The sequence below is a fragment of the Phocoena sinus genome, chromosome 5 (genome assembly GCF_008692025.1).
Source record: "Phocoena sinus isolate mPhoSin1 chromosome 5, mPhoSin1.pri, whole genome shotgun sequence".
Classification (NCBI taxonomy): Eukaryota; Metazoa; Chordata; class Mammalia; order Artiodactyla; family Phocoenidae; genus Phocoena; species Phocoena sinus.
This window is the reverse complement of record NC_045767.1, coordinates 37,456,003-37,470,966: the sequence shown is the minus strand read 5'-3', so window position 1 is coordinate 37,470,966 and position 14,964 is coordinate 37,456,003. Positions and strand designations below refer to the sequence as shown.

Below are 14,964 nucleotides of genomic sequence, written 5' to 3'. Positions count from 1 at the left end.
TGAGGCAATAAATTTCTCTTACTTTAAGCCCAGTTTATGGTACCCTGTTATGGCGCCCTAGGAGACCAGTACTGTGATGCTCTGGTCTTGTGCTTCTAGATAGAAAATCATAAGCTACTAAATCATTCTCATAAATCATCTAAGTCAAAGACACCTAAGAACAAGGAGGGAAAGTATGGCCCACGTGTACAGAAGGGAGTAAAGGGAACAAAAAGACCACAGTGGAGCATGTGAACTTTTAAAAAATCAATATTTGAAATCTTTTTCAACAATCCAGTTACTTAACTGAGATGTTACTGTTGTGTTCACAAATTAATTAAACAAGCATGCTTCACCTGCAGAGAGCCAGTGTGGGACACAGGGGAGAGTGCGGGCTTTGGAGCTCTTTGAGTTCAATCCAGCCTCCCCACTTAGCAGCTGGTGACCTTGGTCAAGTTACCTAATCTACATGAGCCTCAGCCTCCTACGATGCCCGTCTCTAGGTTTGTTATGGTGACTCAGTGAACTGATGTTTATGACGTGTCAGGTACTGCACTGCCATGGGTACGATGCAGGATACAGTCTGTCCCCAAACATAAATTAGAGCATCTTCGGACGCTTTAAAGACAGACATTCACACAGGTGGTTTGAAGCAGACCCAGAAACACCTGTGCTCGATGGAAAGAGGAAGAAAGACATATCTTGCTAAAAGCAGCAACTTGCAGAAAGAGCATGAAATAAACACCCTGACACCCACCTTGGACAAATACAGCAGGACACGCGTTTCTCACTGTAATGATAGTCTTTATTTGATTTTCATCACCTTTCAATGAAAGAGTGGTTCCCATCAGCACTATGTAATTATGAACCTCGCAAATACATCTTATAGATAATGAAATTTCCTTGAAAATGAAAGATAAGTGTAAGGAAAATTTGTAGAGAGAGAAGGTATAAAATGGAAGCTTGGTTAAATGTAAAGCAGGTTTTTATCAAGAAAGAAAAATGGTACCACTACCCCGTTAAAGTGGTGCTGCAAACATACTATTTTGCTTGTTCTCAAGCTAGCTGTTCATAAAAAAGAAGCTGGTTTGCCCTTTTCTTCTTAGTGATCGAATCAACATGCTTGTGTACCTCACCATCCTGGTGAGACAAAACCAAGGGGAAGGAGAAGCAAGGCTTCTAACTATGTTAAAAATCGTTTCTAGGGTAGGAGCACAAGCCTTGTTTTCCAGAAGGTGGAGAGACACATGACAGTTTCAGGGAGACCTGTGGGGGCCGTGGCTTTAGCCCATTGTGTCTGGGCAGCTGACATAACTTCAGTCCCCCTGGGGTCTCTCTCTGGTCTGAGCTGCCTTAGCTCTGATGATCTGGCAGGACCGTGGTCACTAGGATTGGGTATTCCAAGGCATTGCAGTCATCCAACAGGAACACCAAATCCTGGAAAAGATGTGCAATGAGCAGGAATGTCACTGAAGGTGGCCACAGAGCCCATGCACAACTATAGGACTCCTGGTTATCCTCAAAGACTGTTCAATTGTTCCCCTTTGTGTGAAAATTTTCCAACCTTCATTCCCCCAAGGAGAGCTGGTTACGTCTTTCTTCACCTTCCCATTGAATCTCATATAGTCTTTGACTATTGAATTCAGTTGTACGTTGGTTGACCAGATGGATGGATGGATAGATGGGCAAGGGAGTGAATAATTGAATAAATCTCAATTACTGAGCAAAAACTCTGGGCCAGACATCGGCGATACCATGAGTAACAGCACCAGGTCTCACCTTCAAACACTTTATAGCCAACAGCAGCACTTTTCAGACTGTATTCTGTCTTCTTGTCTCCCCTCCATGACCAAGGGGAGAGGGGAATGAGGAGGGGAATGGGTGTGGGACAAAGTGCTTGGCGCATTTTTGATGCATAGTAACAAACAAATCTTAATAAAACTTAAAGCTAAAAAACTTAATAGCTAATTATTAGTTTCCTGGGCCAGGCCTGGTGTTCGGTATTCTATGTTTAGTCACCTTGATAGAGATCTTAGGACCGAGGGAGTTACTACAGCGCCCAGCACACACAGGGTCAGGTTGTACGTAGTATTATCTTCCCAATGCTCTCCTGACATGGGTATCATTCACGAATGAGGAAACTGTGGCTCAGAGAGAGGAGGGGACACTGCCATTTAGGAAGCAGGGGGGTGAAGACAGGGGCTCAGGTCTGCCTGATGCTGAAGCCTGTGCCCCTAGGACTGCACAACTCTGCTTTCTACCTCTTAACCAGTGCCGATTCTGTGTTTTTCCCGTCTCCCTCCCCTCTGCTGCCAGATTCCTCCCAACACGGAGCACACCCGAAGCCCCTCCCCCAGGAAGTCTCCCCCGATCCCAGGGCTCTGGGAATTCTCGGAATTCCAGAGTCCTCTACCCGCAATCCCAGCCCCATTTGACTCGCAGCCTGTGGTCTTGGGTGTTGGAGATGGAGCTGGAGGACAGGAGGAGCCTTGTCCCGAGTCCCCCAGCACTCAGGAAGAGCTATAGGGTTGAGGAAGGGCTTTGTGACCTGGAAGCACCCCACAAGCTTTTGTTTTCCTCCTCCTCATCTCCCTCTTCTCCTAACCCTTCTCTTAAGTTCTTGGCTGATGACAAGTAGAAAAAGAATGTTCAATGGCATCACTTACCCTCCTGCAGAACGAGTTCATGATGGTGTACAGTTTCCTCACTTTGTCCTTCAAGGCATCTACCCGGGTCACCTTCCAACACTGGGGCGATGCCACAAAGTCCCGCAGCTTGGCCAGCACACAGTAATTCTGTGAGTGGACAACAGGGACGGGTCTCGTGGTGGAAGTCAGTAGCCAGAGACGCGGGAGCTGGGGACTCCTGGCCCTTCTGCACAGTCTCTCCCCACTCCCACTCCAAGCCCTCCCGCAGGCAGACAGACCCCTCTTACGTGTATATCCAGGTACAGCCTGGGTAGGTATCTCACACACGGCTCCTGCAGAAAGGGAAACGGGTTTCTGTGTTGCTCACAGGGACACACCCTCAGCCTAGCCACAGAAGGCTCTCTGCCAGCCTCCCCAAAACCAGAGCAGCCCCAGATCCCTGGGGCCTTCCTTGATGCTGCCATGTACAATACTTTCTTGTACCATATGCCACATTCCCCCAAAGTAAACTGCTCTTCTAGAATTCGACTTTTAGAATGCAACCATTTCATCATTGACTATGAGCTAGGGAACAGTTTTATATATATATATATATATATATATATATATACACACACACACACATACATACATATATATATATATATAGAGAGAGAGAGAGAGATACATATAAATATGTGTCTATATATGTATATATATTAAAACAGTTCTATAACTGTAATCTAGACATAGTAATATATACAGTATATACTTTAGTAATATAAAACAGTATATATATGTACACTTTCATATTACTATATTTCACTTTTGCTTCTGTGCTGGCCTGAAGGTCAGAAGACCCAGATTCTGGTCCCTCCCGACCAGTGATTCCCTGTGTGACGTGGGGTAGGTCTCCTTCTTCTTTGTGACTCGGTTTCCCAGTTGTGAGATTAGAGAGTTAGAACACATAACCTCCACTTCCTTCCAGCTCTGAGCCTATGCATTATTTTAAGCTTTAAAATCATATATTTTTAAAAGATGATTGCTCTACATATTTAATAGCAAGGAATTTGCGGATACATTGGGGCGCAAAAATACAACCAAATGTTGTTGCAAAGAAATATTAATTTATTTGACAGAGTCGCTAAAAAGTAGATTGCAGAACTGCTGTGTTGTTTGATCCAATTTGTCTACACACTTGGATAACTATGTACAGACCCAGAGCTGAAATCCTATCCTCTGACTGTGATGGCAGCAGGTCACCTCTAGGTGGTAGAATCGCAGTAATATTTATTTTCTTCTTTGTCTTTTGTGCCTTTTCCAACCATTTTCAAAGTATATGACTTTCATAAGTTGAAAAAAATACTCATCATTTAAGTTTCAAAAAGAAAATCCAAAGGAGGTGTTAGGGTATCGTAAGCCCCACGTCTGAGAACGGTGCATTTTATTTGAAGGGTTCACAAGTGGTAAAGGGATACTTTTAAATTTTACCAGACCTTTGAAGTTTAATTTGTTTTGTTTCTACACTGGATGGGCTGTCAGGAGGCCAGATTCTAGTTCTGGGTGGCCCCTGGCTCCGAGCCCCTGGGTCCTCCTCTTAACACAGTGTTGAAAACAGTGCAGACATCCTGGGTTGTCCTCTGTGCAGGCTGTGTCTGCATCCAAGTCTTCAACCCTCCAGCTGCCCGAAGCCGGTGAGGGGCCCAGCCATCCCCTCTCACAGCTGAGGATGCTGAGACCCAGGGCTGAGTAATTTGCTCAGGGTCCTACAGCAGGTTAGGGGTGGGGCTGATTCTGGGAGTTGCCCCCTTAGCTCCTGCTGGCTAGTGGAGAGAAGAAATAAGCAGGACTCTTTGGTCCTCCTTAAGTTGGATCTCTAAACTCTATGGGAGCTTCTCTTCTCCTGTTCCCTTCTCTTCTCTTCTCTTCTCTCTCTTTCTCTCTCTCTTTTTACATTTTAAAACAGATCCTCTGATATTTGCTAGCTAGTTATAAACAAAAATTGTGATGTCTTTGATTATATTTTCTTTGTATTTAAAAGGAAGTGCAAACCATTGGTATTTAATAAGATGGGAATAAAACACAAATACCCTTGAAATTAACATTGACCAGAAAAGAAAAATAGTGTTTTTTCCCTGGTCCAAAGGCAAATTTTTGAGAACTGGGTCTCCCAGTCCTCAGGGGGGCCGAGGGCACTCACCGAAGGCTCCGTGACCTGCAGGCTCCGGGAGTCAGCGGTGATCTCCCGGCTCAGGGCCAGCATCCTGGAGTAGCAGGTCGGGGGAGCCGGCTGAGCAGCTGGGGGGCCGGCCAGAAGCAGCATCAGCAGGGGAAGCAGCTGGGGGGTCATGGTGCAAAGGCGGCCTGACTGCAGCCCGAGGCCAGCCGCCCCTTTAAGCAGAGGCTTGGGGGTGGTCCTCCACGCCTCCGTTTCCTGTGGTGCCCAGCCAAGGCCAAGAGCACGCCCACCTGGCCTGTGGACACTGGAGCCTTTCAGACCTAAAGGTCCCCCTTGTTGAGAGGAGGTGCTTCCTGGCAGGGGCGGGGAGGGGGAGATGCCAGGCACCTGGAAGGGAACAGGGTCTTCCTCTCACACAACTTGCAATAGAACTTTCTCTCTTGGCAGGGGCTCTTCCTGAAGTGGCAGGATTGGCAGATGAGGGGGACAGAGGACAAGAGGGAGACAGGAGGGATGGTGGTTCAGCCAGAGGGGCGGGAGTGAGCATTCAGCCCCTTCAGTTAGAATGGGGACCGTTTGGTAAAACTGGCTGATCTCTTGGAGCAGAACTGGGGGAGGGAAAGGGACCAGAAGTGATGGATTGAGGACCAGTGATCCTGGGGTTTGGGGTCAGGCAGCCTGGGTATCACTATCCACCCACCACTGACTGGCCAGGGGAACCTTGGGAAATCCCTTGCCTTCTGAGCAGCTGCGCCTCTGCATCTGGAAGATGGGCTTGTGCTAGGGCCTGTGATGAGGGATGTGGGAGCATTCCCGTAGCTGGTCCACTTCAAGCTCCCAGCACAAGTCCTGGTACAGAGCAGACCCACTGGAAGGGTTGGTTCTCCATATGTGGGTCTCTTTTAGAAATGATGCCCTGAAGGCTGCTCTCCTGTAAATACAGGAGCATGGGTACCGGTTAGAAGAGTAAGCTCTGCCCTTAGGTGCTCGGTGCATCGCATGGTCACCCACTTCTGTGATGACCTTGGGCAAGTTTCTTAACTCTTTCTTCCCTCTCCTTATCTGTGAAATGGGGATGATAAGAGCATAGTGAGGAATAGAAGATGCTGAGCTATTATCACAGTCAGAGCTAATGCCACTGTCTCCTTTCCTACAAGCATCCCTGTGAGGCAGGTACTGCAGAAAACAGTCCAGTTTTCCATGTGGGAAAATTGAGACTCACAGAGTTCCAGCGGCTTGTACAAGGTCATAAAGCTGGAGGCAAATGGGTCCAGTGGGGCTTTCTGCCTTGTCTTCATTCCGTCCTCCCATTCTGCAGTGTGGAACTGGGGAAGAGCAGGACTCTTGCAGCCAGAGATGAGTTTGAGCTCTTGGGCTGCCCAAGACCAAGGAACAAGCAACGCGAAGGAGCTGTCAAAAGAGAGGAAGGTTCTTACTTAACACCAAGTATCACATATGCTCCAGCAGTGATGCATGAAGCTCATTTATACAACTACACAGCTGTTGTCACAAATGCCATGAGCTTCACAGAAAGTCAGTGAAGTGGGTGGGGTTATTCCCATTTCCCAGATGAGGAAACTGAGGCTCTCAGGGGATATGAAACTGTCTGGGGTCACAAGGCTTATAAGGGGAGGCAGAGCTGTGCACCTGGGTCTGCCTGTCTCCAAAGCCTGTCTCACTGCAGGGGAGGGCAGAAGAGCGGCCCAGGCCGGCACACCTTCCCAGAACAAAACAACCAAAGTGGAGGACCAGAAGGTTGAGGGAAAGGAGCGTGGTGTCCTGGATATGGGGCAGCATCGAGGATCAACAGCAGGGATGAAAGTTCAGCTCCAGCCTCTCCCTGTCTCTGCCCACAAAAATCCGTTCCTGACAGGTGCCATTCCCTGTCCATAAACAGAGCAGCACCACCCCAGGCAGCGAGAGGTCTCTTCCCGCCCTGATGTTCTATTTTGCTACTTTTCTGTGTTCAAGCCCTGGGCAGGGATCACAGCCTTGCCTTCCTGTTTTGCAGGTGAGAGCATGTTCTCTAAACACCTTTAGCAAGATGGCCTGGGGACCGCCTTTTGGGTGCCCTCTCAGGCAGGGCAGAACTGTGTGTGTTTGGAGGTGCAAGCAGCAAACACAGATGTGTTTTTCTTCTGGATCAAGGGGTCTCCCCACATTCTGTGGCAGTGCCTGGGGCATGGGCTGCCCTGGCAGACAAACCGGCCCCAGTCAGGGACTCCGGACTCCTTTGAAATGCTCCAGTGTTTCTGGATGTGCTCATCGAAGGAGCTTCAAATTCAGGACAGGGAGGAAAAACCAGCCCAAGCAGCAAAACAAGTCCTTGGACCATCCGATCGAGGAGGCATTGCTGTGCTGAAAAAGCCGGCTTTTCTGTGCACTTGACGGTGAGATAAATGTGTCGCTGGGAGACCTGGCCTTGTTCCACCCTGGACACGTGTGTGGTTTTTGATAGGACTCCCTGGGCAAATCAGAAGCCTCCTCTGCACCCTAGCACCAGACATCCCGCTAACCGGATCCCATCTGCCTTCCCACCCACCGTGCTTGCCTTCTGCATCTGGGCTTGTCAGCTACCCAGCACCCAGCCGGGCAGAGCAGATGCTCTGGAAAGCTTTGCTGAATTAACCTGATGGCTGTTAATCTTGTTACTCAGAGTGAGACACAAACCCATTAAGAAACCCACAGAGCACAGCCGGAGTCACACCAGAGAGACCCTGCCCTCGATGAAGGAGGTCTCAGGGGACCCACATGTGTATTTGCTCACAAAGTTCTCCTTTGGCACTGCCGTCCCCCTGCGCCCCCAATAGCTCCCTTCCCTGGCCCCTTCCCTGGCTCCTTCAGCATCAGGCTACTCAGTATGGAACGTGAATGCTAAAAATCCAGGCTGGAATTTCCGCACAGACTGAAGCCTCTGTCTTCCTCCAAAGGTTTCTCCCAACCCCCTTAGTGCGTGAGAAGAGCAGGGGTCCCATCAAGCCATGGTACCTCATTATGTCAGGAGAGCTGAGCAGCCAGAGCTAATGAGTGAGTGAATGCTTCTCAGCTGGAATGGTAGCTACCAGCCATTCTCTTTGAATGGATTCTTCATTCATTCTCCAGACACTTCTTTATTTATTGAGAATCTATTGTGTGCAGGCCTGAGATGGACAATATGGATAAACCAGTGAATGAGAGATGCTGTCCTCTGAGGAGAGTAAAGAGGGTAATTAACTCATCGAACACACAGGGTAAGTGGCATGACAGTGGGAACCCTGGTGCCTCAGGAGCCTCTCTCTGGCGGTGGCTCCATCAGCAAGTGGAGGAACATTGTGGGGATGTGGGATGGGCATGGGGATGTGGGCGGGGGCAGTGTATGAAGGAGAGAGAGAATTTGGAAGCTGCTATGCTGTCGGCTTTGAATGTGGAGGAAGAGGCCACAAGCCAAGAGATGCAGGAAGCCTCTAGAAAGGCAAAAAAAAAAAAAAAAAAAGATTTTCCCCTAGAGCCTCCAGAAAGGAACACAGCCCCGCCAAGACTTTGATTTTAGTCCAGTGAGACTCATGGTGGACTTCTGACCTCTAGAACTGTGAGAGAATAAATGTGTGTTGTTTTAAGCCATTCTGTTGGTGGTTATTTGTTACAGCAGCAAGAGGAAACTAATACACCATCTCTCTGGGGTTCAGTAGGATAACAGAGATCGTGGTTGTGAGGAACTCGGAAATGATCTGCATCAACTTGCCTGGTGTTTGTGCTTCATTTACAGCTTCCCTGTCAAGCATTCATCCAGAGTCTGTTTGCATACCTCCCTGGATGGGGAGCTCATTGCCCTTTAAGACTGCCCTCCAGTCTCTGGGCAGCTGTGAACAATACAAATTCTTCCCAAGGTGAAGGTGAGATGTGCTGACTCCCTGGAGCTACCACCTGTGACCTAAATCTCTGTTACCTTCTTCCACAGAACAGCCCTGCGTGATTCTCAGCCGTCAGCCTATCTACCACTACTCATCCCTGCCCCCCAGACAGAGTCGGCTCTCTTTCTGAGCAAACACCCCAATTTCTTGAAACTTTTTCCATGGGAAGTGGCTTCAACATCCTTTTCCACAATTACATTACGATTACCATCTCTCTGCCCAGAATTCTTTCTCCTCCCAGTAGACATTTCTAAAGCAGAAATCCACGCTTGCCTGTTTCACATTCTTCCCTGGTTCCCTGAGGCCTGGAAGATAGTCTGAGGTCTGTGGCCTGGTCCCAGACTACCTCTCCAGCTATCTCTGCCTGTCCTTTCCTGCACTTTTATCAAGGAATGACAATGATGATGGTGATGATAGCTAACCCTGAAATGCGGTCTTGCTCCAAGCCCTGTACAAGGCTTAATGCATTCATTCTAGTATCTTCATCTGAGGGCACTGAGGCGCAGAGAGGTGAAGTGACTTGCTCCAAGTCACACAGCATTAGCAATTCCTAGTGTTTGTAGTTATAACACCCAAGTGGCCTTTGGCCTTCATACATGCCGTTCCTGCTTCTTGGAATGTCTTTTCCTCACCTTGTTTGTTCCTGGTTCATTCCTTCTCACCCTTCCAGACTGAGCTGAAATGTCACTTTCTCCAGGAAGCCTGCCTTGCTGGATTGGGTCCCCTCCACCTGCCTGCACAGGCTCCCATGGCCCCTGCTTTGACACGGCATTGTCTACTCTGGCCTTTGTCTGTTTGCTTGTCTGCCCCCTACAGGCAGAGCGAGTGTCCTCTTTGTCTTTGTGTCCACAGCATGGAGGCCAGGTCCAACACAGAGTAGGTGTTCAGTAAACATCTCCCTGCTGAATGGAAGTGACTGCCCCTTTATCCCTGTTGTGTGTCAATGTGTCTCCCACTAGCTGGAACCCAGATTGGAACACAGCCCTCCTTGAGAGGTCTAGTCAGAACTGTTAACCTCCTTGGTTTGGGCCCCTGTTGTGTCAGTTAGGACTAAAGGTTGTGAAAACACGGTTTGAGATACCCATGGCCAGATTTTCTGGAAAGTTCAACTGGAACATGTAGTGGTAGTGTGGAGCTCAGGAATGGTTTGATCTAGGAGCTCGATGAAGTCACCAAGAAATTATTCTGTCCCCCTCTTCCATACTGTGATGGTCTTTTGATGTGTCAACTGTGCCAGGCTATAGTCCCTGGTTATTCAATCAAATGCTACTCCAGGTGCTACTGTGAACGTATTTGTAGATGTGATTAAAGTCCATAACCAGTTGACTCGAAGGACAGGAGATTATTCTAGATATTCTGGGTGGGCCTGATTCAGTCAGTTGAAAAATGTTAAGAGCAGAGCTGATGAAGAAGAAATTCCCTGAGGAAGAAGAAATTCTGCCTGTGGAGTAGCTTCGACCCATCACCCTGAGTTCTAGTTTGCCCTTCCTGACAGCCTGCCTTGCTGTTTTGGACTTTCTTGGCCATGCCGGCCTCCACGACCATGTCAGCCAATTCCTTAAAATAAAATAATCTCTTACTATGCCTCTGCTTCTGGTTCTGCATCTTTGGTTGAACCTGAACTGACACATATGTCACTGACTCCATCCTAAAGCCAGGTCTCCTTGTGGTCGCAATGTGGCTGCTGGTAGAGTCCAGCACACACGCTATCCCATCCCTGTCTGGAGAGGACACATGCCATCTCATCCCCTGCCCATTGAAGGAAGTCCTGAGCTTTGTGCTGCCGGCAGATCCTGCCATGTCTGTCTCGTGACCTCGTATTTTCATAGTCTGGGACTCCTTTTTAGCATTTTTAGATAAAGATCACTTAACCTTTTCCTTCTGGCTATTCAGACTGGCACATTCCTGTAAGTGATGCAGGTAACCAGGGAAACACTTTTTTGTTCCCAGCCCTACGGGGTTATGGGAAATTCCTGAACAGACCGTAAGAAATAAGAACTCTTTCATTACTTGGCTCAAACTCAGAATCACACCTTTCCCCCGAATATTCCCTGTGTTCCTGTCCTGTGCCTGTTTGCAATGGCAGCCAAGGTTGAAAGGGCCATGGCCAATCTCAGATCTCCTCGGCTACCCAAAGTCCAGCCAGTAGCTGTTTTCGCCAGAGATCGGAAGAGCCCTGTGGCAGTTTCCATCCTTGGAAAACATCACACTGGACACACAAGGAGTCTGAGATGCTGACATCAGGGGCTGGTGGTAGAGGCCACTTCTCTAGCAAAGAGACTACCTCTGAGTCCCCCTTCCTGCCTGCATTTGAGGTCAGAATCCAGGGCCAGTGATGCCTGTGCTGTCCTGACAGAGCAGTAACAGCCAGGAGGTATTTGAGCAAGGGGTGTAGGTTGAACAACTAGCCGGAATGTTGCCTCCAGGGTGTCCTGTCAACAGCAGTGTTCCTTTGGTTAAAAGCCACACATCTCCCCCTGTTTATGTGATGTGTTTTGAGCTTGTTACTTGCGCTCTTGGCAAACCCAAGTGGAAAGTTGGCCCACATAGTCCAGAGTAAAGGAATGAAGACAAACAACAAGGCCAGGTTTTGCTTTGGGGCAGTGATTCTGAAAATAATCCCACGTTTTAGAATAGAGACCCCTCTATAATCCTTGAAACATGGATTCAAATTTTAATAGGAAACAGTGTGCAGGACAAACTCTCTCAAACATTTTCCTTGGGCCTGTTTATGCAGAAAGGACTCAGAAAAAGTCTTTCAGAGGGGTCCCAGCTTGGCTTCTCAGAAAGAACACAGGCTTTGGAGTGATAGAGGCTTCAGTTTAAATCTCACTTCTGCTGTGATGTGACTGTGCAAATCTTGTCACCCCTTGTCTTCCTCTGATGTATGCGATTTATAACGTTTATTGCCCAGAGTTCTTGTGAAGATGAAATAAACATGAAATAGCCAGTGTGACTGTGGGGGCTGTGGTTTTCATTTTCTTTATCTTTTCTTTCTTTTCATTTTTTTTTCCTGGTTGTGGACCTTGTTCATTCACTCCATCTTAGGCCAGTTCTAACCTTCCCACAATGGTTATGGTGAAGGGCACATGGCCCAGGATGGACCAATCAGCTTCCTTCCCTGGAATGAACTGATGGGTACAGGAAGAAAGTCGCTCTCTCATTCCACAAATGTCCCTACATGGTTGCCAACAGTTATGTCTCCTGACCTGGAGTGGGCTTCTCTGCTGGAGGAGCAGGCAAGGCCAGAAGCAGAGCTGGGAGATGGATGGAGAAGAGAGTCTGGATGGAGCTCCATCCCTGATTCTGTTCTCAGAGGCCCAGTCCTGGAATTCCTCCTTGGACTCTGTAAGCCGTCCTGGGGTCATTTCTAGCTATAGGCTTAGTATTTCCTTTTGGCTAGAGCTGGTTTCAGTGAGTTGTTTTTCTATCTCTTAAAAATAAAGGAGCTCTGAACAAGACAGGACCCAGCACGGCGCCCAGCACAGAGCTGGGGCTCACAGCCATTGCCTTCTCTTTGATGATTCACTATTTGTGGCAATCATTGGTGCTGATCATCAAATACATCCAGTCTCCTCTCTCCTGGTTCCAAGCCAGCACTGAGCTTCCCTGCTCCCTTGAAATTTTCCATGGCCACGTGCGTCATTTCGTGCAACGACACATAAGAGGACATGATGGGTTTTGCTTCTGGGCAGAAGCTTTAAGAGCCCGTGCATGCGTTGCCACTCTCCCCTTCTCTCTGCTATGGGACCGCTGAGTCAGAGATAGTGGTGGCTCTGATGGCCTCACCCCGAGGTGGAGACCTAGAGCTATACCCCAGCCCACCTCTGGCTTGTTTGTTATGACGGTAGAACCTAGCCCAGCCTGACTGTGGTAGGCAGAATTCTACCATGACCTCCAGGCCCCTGTAGAACCCCGTCCCCTTGAGTGTGGGTGGAGCCCACGTAGGAGACATCATTCCTGTGGTTTAGTTAGTTATATGGCAAAAAGGATCTTGCAGATGTCCTGGAGGTTACTGATCATTTGACTTTGAGTTACTCAAAAGGGAGATTACCCAGGGATCTACCAAGTGTGGAAAGGATTTGACCTACACTTCTGGTCTGAAGGTGGAGGGAGAAACACAGGAAGGAATGGGGCAGCCTCTAGGAGCAGAGAGTGGCCCCTCTGGCCTCCAGCACAGAAATGGGAACCTCAGACATACAGCCACGAGGAACTGGGTAGGTCAGTAACCTGAATGAGCTTGGGAGCAGATCCTTCCCCAGATCCCCCAGATATGAGACATGGCCAGTGAGACGCACAGCAGAGAACCCAGCTGGTTTCACCCCGACTGCCCTCCACAGCCAGTAGCTGATAATGGATGTTGTTGTTTTCCTTTAGTGATGTTAATTTTATTTATTTAAAAATTTTTTTATTTAAGTAGAGTTGATTTACAATGTTGTGTTAATTTCTGCTGTACAGCAAAGTGATTCAGTTATACATATACACATTTTTTCAATTCTTTTCCATCATGGTTATCACAGGATATTGAATATGGTTCCCTGTGCTATAGAGTAGGACCTTGTTGTTTATCCATGCTATAGATAATAGTTTGTATCTGCTCATCCCAAACTCCCAATCCAGCCCTCCCCCACTCTTCCTCCCCCTTGGCAACCACAAGTCTGTTCTCCGTGTCTGTGAGTCTGTTTCTGTTTCATAAATAAGTTCATTTGTCTCATATATTAGATTCCACATATAAGTGATATCATATGGTATTTGTCTTTCTCTTTCTGACTTACTTCACTTAGTATGATAATCTCTAGTGGCATCCATGTTGCTGCAGATGGCATTATTTTGTTCTTTTTTATGGCTGAGTAGTATTCCGTTGTGTGTGTGTGTGTGTGTGTGTGTGTGTGTGTGTGTGTGTGTGTGTACCACATCTTCTTTATCCATTCATCTGCTGATGGACATTTAGGTTGTTTCCATTTCTTGGTTATTGTGAATAGTGCTGCTATGAACATAGGGGTGCATGTATCTTTTTGAATTATAGTTTTGTCAGGATATATGTCCAGGAGTGGAATTGCTGGATCATATGGTAGCTCTATTTTTAGTTTTTTGAGGAACCCCTATACTGTTTTCCATAGTGGCTGCACCAATTTACTTTCCCACCAACAGTGGAGGAGGGTTCAAATGGGTGTTGTTTTAAGCCTTCATGTTTGTGGTACAGTAATTTATTACACAACAATAGACAACAAACACACCGAACAATACATTATTACTTGAGGTTATTCCTTGAGGATTATAATTTTTCAATTTAATAACACGTGTGACATCCCCCAGGCTGCCTTCCAGTGGTTTGTTTGCCAATGTCTGTGTCAGACTCAGGATCTTCTGGTGGAGGAGCTGGGCTGGTCATCTCTGTGTCCCCGGGCTGAGCAAAGGCCCCGGAGAGACACTCTAAGATGAGATAGAGGTGACACTTGGCAAAATTGTGACGCTGATGTAATGTTTTGCACCAAATGTCCACATCCCATCATGCCTGGTTTGGGGACCTTGAAACTAATAACAGCTAATGTGGATACAGAGCTGGCTGAGGGTCTGGTGCTTTTCTTAGGGTGTTGTGCACGTGAACCAGGGCCATCCTCGTAAGAACCCCACCAGGTTGGTGCTGGTACCATCACATCCCCCCTTCACAGATGAGGCAAGAAGTTACATAACTTGCTCAAGGTCACACAGTTCATTAAAGTGAAGCCCAGGTTCAAACCAGCCAGGTTGGCTCAAATCGGAGTTCCTAAAACCCCACTACCCTGCCAACTAAGAGAAAGGGCTCAATAAAAATTTGTTGAGGGATGGAGAGAAGGCAAGAAGGAAAAAAATAATTTCTTTATACGCTAACAAGCTGTGTGATACTGGGCAGCTCACTACCCTATCTCTGAACTTTAATTTCCTCAGAAAATGAGGGGAGACTCTATTTAAGGTGCTGTTTTGCATTTCTCTCCATTCTAGATGTGGTGGCTTGTTGCTTTTAAGAGGTCCATCACGAGCATGGCGAGTCCTCTCTGCCCTGGGCAGGACCAGCCTACCGGCTGCAGCAGCCTGAGTGTGGGCTCACGGGCACATCAGGCTCTGGACCACCATTCTGCAATGTGCTTGATCCCCATGTTCTCAGTGTCCTGAGGTCCCTCATGGGGACGTGGTCGTGAGGATTGAAGTGGGGTACTTGTTTCAGGCAGAACGGGCGATGCTCACTTATGAGTAATCTCCCTTCCCAGACCCTGTCTCCAGGGAACCTGGAAAATTCCCTGGTTGTTAG

The 14,964-nt window shown here is 47.9% G+C and overlaps 1 protein-coding gene across 1 annotated transcript; it reads right to left on the bottom strand.

The window, feature by feature from the left end:
* Nucleotides 1-1,332: 1,332 nt before the first annotated feature.
* Nucleotides 1,333-4,956, bottom strand: CYTL1 (cytokine like 1). Its single transcript, XM_032631965.1, has 4 exons — nucleotides 4,807-4,956; nucleotides 2,915-2,959; nucleotides 2,646-2,774; nucleotides 1,333-1,416 (listed from the first exon to the last, which is right to left on the bottom strand). The coding sequence occupies exons 1-4, from the start codon at nucleotides 4,954-4,956 to the stop codon at nucleotides 1,333-1,335; spliced, it is 408 nt and encodes a 135-aa protein (XP_032487856.1).
* Nucleotides 4,957-14,964: the final 10,008 nt, after the last annotated feature.

What these genes read in the sequence shown, in the direction of transcription:
- CYTL1 (XM_032631965.1), bottom strand. Translation starts at nt 4,956, where the DNA reads ATGACCCCCCAGCTGCTTCCCCTGCTGATGCTGCTTCTGGCCGGCCCC. An exon ending in GGCTGTACCTGGATATACAC is followed by an intron (nt 2,775 to 2,914) that starts GTAAGAGGGGTC and finishes GTCCACTCACAG; the next exon opens with AATTACTGTGTGCTGGCCAA. An exon ending in TGAACTCGTTCTGCAGGAGG is followed by an intron (nt 1,417 to 2,645) that starts GTAAGTGATGCC and finishes CATCTTTTCCAG; the next exon opens with GATTTGGTGTTCCTGTTGGA.